This window comes from Macadamia integrifolia, chromosome 2 (assembly GCF_013358625.1).
Source record: "Macadamia integrifolia cultivar HAES 741 chromosome 2, SCU_Mint_v3, whole genome shotgun sequence".
In the NCBI taxonomy this organism is placed as follows: Eukaryota; Viridiplantae; Streptophyta; class Magnoliopsida; order Proteales; family Proteaceae; genus Macadamia; species Macadamia integrifolia.
The window spans coordinates 12,283,951-12,288,586 of record NC_056558.1 but is presented as its reverse complement, the minus strand read 5'-3'; the positions used below and the strand labels follow the sequence as shown (position 1 = coordinate 12,288,586).

At 38.8% G+C, this 4,636-nt stretch overlaps 1 protein-coding gene across 1 annotated transcript; it reads right to left on the bottom strand.

The window, feature by feature from the left end:
* Window positions 1-2,057: 2,057 nt before the first annotated feature.
* On the bottom strand, window positions 2,058-4,310 carry LOC122071841 (lipase 3-like). The gene is made up of 4 exons (XM_042636274.1): window positions 3,241-4,310; window positions 3,037-3,129; window positions 2,866-2,933; window positions 2,058-2,782 (listed from the first exon to the last, which is right to left on the bottom strand). Exons 1-4 carry the CDS (start codon window positions 3,862-3,864, stop codon window positions 2,551-2,553), a joined length of 1,017 nt encoding a protein of 338 aa, XP_042492208.1. The 5' UTR covers window positions 3,865-4,310; the 3' UTR covers window positions 2,058-2,550.
* Between the last annotated feature and the right edge of the window lie 326 nt (window positions 4,311-4,636).

Here is a 4,636-nt window from a genome sequence, read left to right as displayed (position 1 = left end):
AATAGACTAGATTGGAGACAGGAAAAATTATTGTAGCCGATCCCATCTAATCCCATCTAGTTAGGAAAACATTGAGTTGTGTTCTTGGGGAAAAATACAATGAGGTTTTTGACTGAGTATATTTCACAATGATCGGTGAGATATATTGATGAAAATTTGCTTACATTTGGAATTGTCATCCCCACAACTCTTTGTTTTTTATTTATCAAAAGAAAAAACTTTGTTCTTTATTTATTTTATTTATTTTAATTTTTTTAATCGTTTTTCCTTATTTTGATAATAATTAAAAAAACAAAAAACAAAAACAAAACAAAAAAGAGCAATTTACATCCCCCCTCCTGTGTTTTCAGAAATTACATAATCTTCCCTTGTATAATGTTAGTTTTTACTAAAACACTCACACCGTTAAGTTTATACTGTTAAGTTAGACTAATGTTAATACCCAGTTTACCCTTAACATTGTTAAAAGACAATTTCTCCCTTCCAACCACAAAACCCTAATATACATGGAGACTTTCCACTTCAACCAATCCCACTCCTTCTCTATCTTCTCTGCATATTTATCTACTCATATGAAGGACAAACGACGAAGGCTAGAATTACCAAAGAAAAAAAAAAATCCTTCATCTCTATTGCCTTCACCTTCGTCTTTGCTGGAGATTGTGACTACCTCTTTCACAATACTTAGGTTTTCACTATTCTAAATCTTCTCTTTGTAAATGAGGGGGGGGGGGAAATGGTTTTAAGAAATAATAGGGGTAAAATAGGTATTTGATTTGTGGTTAAATTATAAAAGGCTAAAATAATCTTTTGTAATTCAAAACTAACATCATACTAACAACATCATCTGACAAGGGAGGATTATGTAATTTCTATAAACAAAGGAAAGGGAGATGTAATAAGAGTAAAGTACAATAGTACCCTCGCTTTGGCACACCTAGACCTTGGCCGGCAGTTTGCATTCTTTAGTTTTGGATTTTAGCCCTTACTTACGCCTTTCCAAAAAAAAATAAAAAAAAAATTGATAATAATAACCTACTAAGAATCCCTTTGAAGTTGTGATCTTTGGCAAGTAGAATAAACAATTCAATAGAAAATCTCTTACGTTCATTAGGGGTGCAACAGGGCCGGGTTGGGCTAGGCTTCTTAAAACCCTAACCCAACCCTTAGTCCCCTTAATTGGGCCCAAATTCACCCTGATCCTGACTTAGGGCCGCAAAACTTCAACCCAAACCCTATCCTTCAGGGTTCAACTCAACCCTTATCCGCCATGATTGGCCTTGATTTTTCAGGGTCGGGCTAGGATAACCTTGACCCTAGATATTCTTTTTTTTTTTCTTTTTTTGTAGAAAAAGGAAAAGAGATCTTTTTTATTGGAAAAAAAGGTAAGAGAGATCGGTGAGATTGTGAGAAGATATATTAGGAGTTTTGAGGTGTCAATGGCTCAATGTGAAATAATATATAAAATTAGGTTAAAATTAGGATCACAACTAGGGTCATAACCAGGGTCAACATCATGGGAAAAAATCAGTGCAGGGTAGGGCCAAAACCAGGGCCAAAAGTTAGGATAAAAAAATCAAGGCCGGGTTTAAGGCGAGCTGGGCGGGCCAAAGACATCAACCCTAACCTGCCTTGACCCTGACTCAGGGTCAAAAATTTCAGGACAGGATCGGCCCTTAGGATCAAAATTTTCAGGTTGATACTTGTTCAGGATCAAAGCAGGCTAAAGACGGGTCTGGGGCCGTTAGGGCCAAACTTGCACCCCTAACCCTCATGATCGTTGACTACATGCAAAATAACTATTCAATGAAAAAATCATTGTTAAAGCTGTCGCGTGCAATCCGTTGCATTTAATATCAAATATAATATGCTTATGAATTCATATATCATTTGAGCCTCAACGCCTCATAGTTTATAGCTTTTGGATTAGACAATTCAATAGTTACAAGGGCTCAAGGAATGTCACAAGTGAGGAAAATCAACCCAATCAAGATCGTAGTTATTTCTCATATTGCATTAAATTTTTCATACAGTCAAGGAAGAAACAGAGGAGAATGTATAGTTACCAAGGATGGATTTTTATAACACAACCAGTAAATCTTAATTCATAATAAGTTTTCAACATAAACTTCCCTTTGTTTCTCTCCTTTCCCTTGTTTCTTTCCTAATTATAGGAGTTTTCAGAAACTTCAAGCTCAATTTGCATTCCCTTGTTCCTCTTCTAATTATAGGGGTTTTCAAAGAACTGCAAGCCATGATCTTTCCAACCTTCAATTTACATTTTAGAATGGCAAAATCCCCACTTCATGGCTATCTTCATAATCCCCTTCTCATGCCTTCATATGCTAGGGCAATTCCTACTGCATTTGACATTGAAATTGCTCCAAGAGATAGCTGCAGCATTGTCCCTATGGCTTCTTCCTCTGCATTGCTTATATAGACATTTAAAGCAGATAGGGAACAGACCTTGCTGTGCTTTGTCCTGAACAATACCACCTGCAAGCAGTAGCCAACACTAGGGGAGCTCTAACATCTCTCCACCTGAAGACTTTAGTCCACCTTGTTTCCATTAATAAGCTGAGAAGCTGGAGGTGGAGGTGGAGGTGGAGGTGGAGGTGGAGCAGCAGAAGGAGGAGGTGGAGGAGGAGGAGGAGGAGGAGGAGGAGGAAGAGAATCAACAAGGAAGGATTTCAAGGGTTTGTAGAACTCCTTAGGCTTCTCCAAATTCACAGCATGACCAGCATTCTTTATCACTACTAGCTTAGCATTATCCCCAATGTGACTATACAGACAACATTTCTCAATCAGATCCATTTCAACACTAAAATGATAAGAGTATCTGATAATTTCAACCTTATTCATTACCTTTTTAGTCTGTGCCCCAATTCCAATGGGAATACCTGATCTTTGTCTCCCCATAGTATTAGCGTTGGCTACACGCATTAATAAACCATTTAATCAGAAGCTTAATAGAATATTTAGACAAAGAATAATAACAGTAAAGAATTGAAGCTAAGTAGTAGTAAAAATTAAGACCTGAGTGATCTTTGGAAGATCAGAAAGCTTCCTATCTTTTAGTATGGCCTGAATCAATTGCCTCTTCTCTTCAACATAATCTGTGCACATAACCTGCAATCAATAACATCATATCAACCATAAGAAACAGAGGAAGGAAAAAAAAAAACCAATTTCATGAATTGCCGAGTTGAGATTAAAGGAGGTCATTTGCAGGGTACCCACATCAATGAAATCACGAAGGAAGCAAGAGGGCATGGTCTTGGGAGGTTTAACAAAAGAGAAGCGAACCAGCTCCCTCAGCTTCTCTGGATTCTGAGGCATCAAAACGCTAGCGGCTTCCTCTAAGCTAGACACCACAAACAGACCCTCGTTTAAGTCCTTCTCCTCCAAGCATACACCGGCACAGCATAGTACCACCCGCTCCACGGCCTCAGGGAACTGAGCAGCTATGCTATACCCAACGAACCCACCATAGCTGATCCCGACAAGGCTTAACTTGCGCACCCCGTGCACCTCCATAAGCTTCATCACGCACTGAGCCTGGAACGATTCAGTGCGCTCAGGGCGTTTCGTGAATGATTCGCCAAAGAAGATCAGGTCTGGAACATAGATGTTGAAGCGGGTGATAAAGGGTCGGAGGAGATCGCTATATTGCCACATTGCGTTGGCTCCGAAGCCATGGATGAGCAGAAGAGTTGGTTTCTTCTCTTTTTGGGTTTTGGGTACCCAACAGTGCATGATTGTGCCGCCGCCAAGGTCCGTCGTCACCGATTTGAGACCGGCGTTCGCGAAGGTGTAGCGGTAACACCAGTCCCTTGAAGCGGTGAAGCTGAAACACTTCGCCATGAAGAGAGATTGAATCAAAGGAATCAATCAATACAGATTACAGAGAGGAACCCATGATTGAATTATGGTTTATAACAATAAACCTCTTCTTCGGCATGGAATCCGATTATCTGAGAAAGGTGATGTTCAGGAAAATTGAGAAGCAATGAAAAGCCCTTTTGGGTTTAACAGAATCGGAGTTAATTAGCTGCAAATACATGGAATGTCTCGCTATCTCGTGTGGGATTTTTCAATTGAGAGAACGATAAATAGATGAATGGATAGAAGGAAAAGAATTACAAATTGGATTCGTGTCTTCCAGAAAAAGCCAGCGATTAATTTTATTAAATTTTCTCCTTTTTAATTCACTAATTAGGGAAAAAGTTCTTGAGCCGACGAGTGGGGGTGTCGGGTGGTGTTAGATACGGGAGCCCCAATGGGGAGCGTGGAACACGGTTTGTCAATGACGATTGACGGCGGAGAAGAGAGAGAGAGAGAGAGGGACTGACAAAGTGTTAGCCTGTTAGCCATAACCTAATCTCGAGATCCCGAGGTTAGGTCAGGTTGATCTTGATTAACTCTGGTTGCCCCTCTGTTTTGTTATTTATGTTTTGTCTAATTCATAAATATAATTATGTAACATGTGTTAATAAGTTAGTTACTCTATTATCCAAAATAATAATAGTAATAAAAAAACAAAAATAAGATAACCCTAATTTACTTTATTTGAATTTTTTTTTTTTTTGGTGAAAACTTTATTTGATATTAACTCAATGGGAAGAAGTTAGGTATG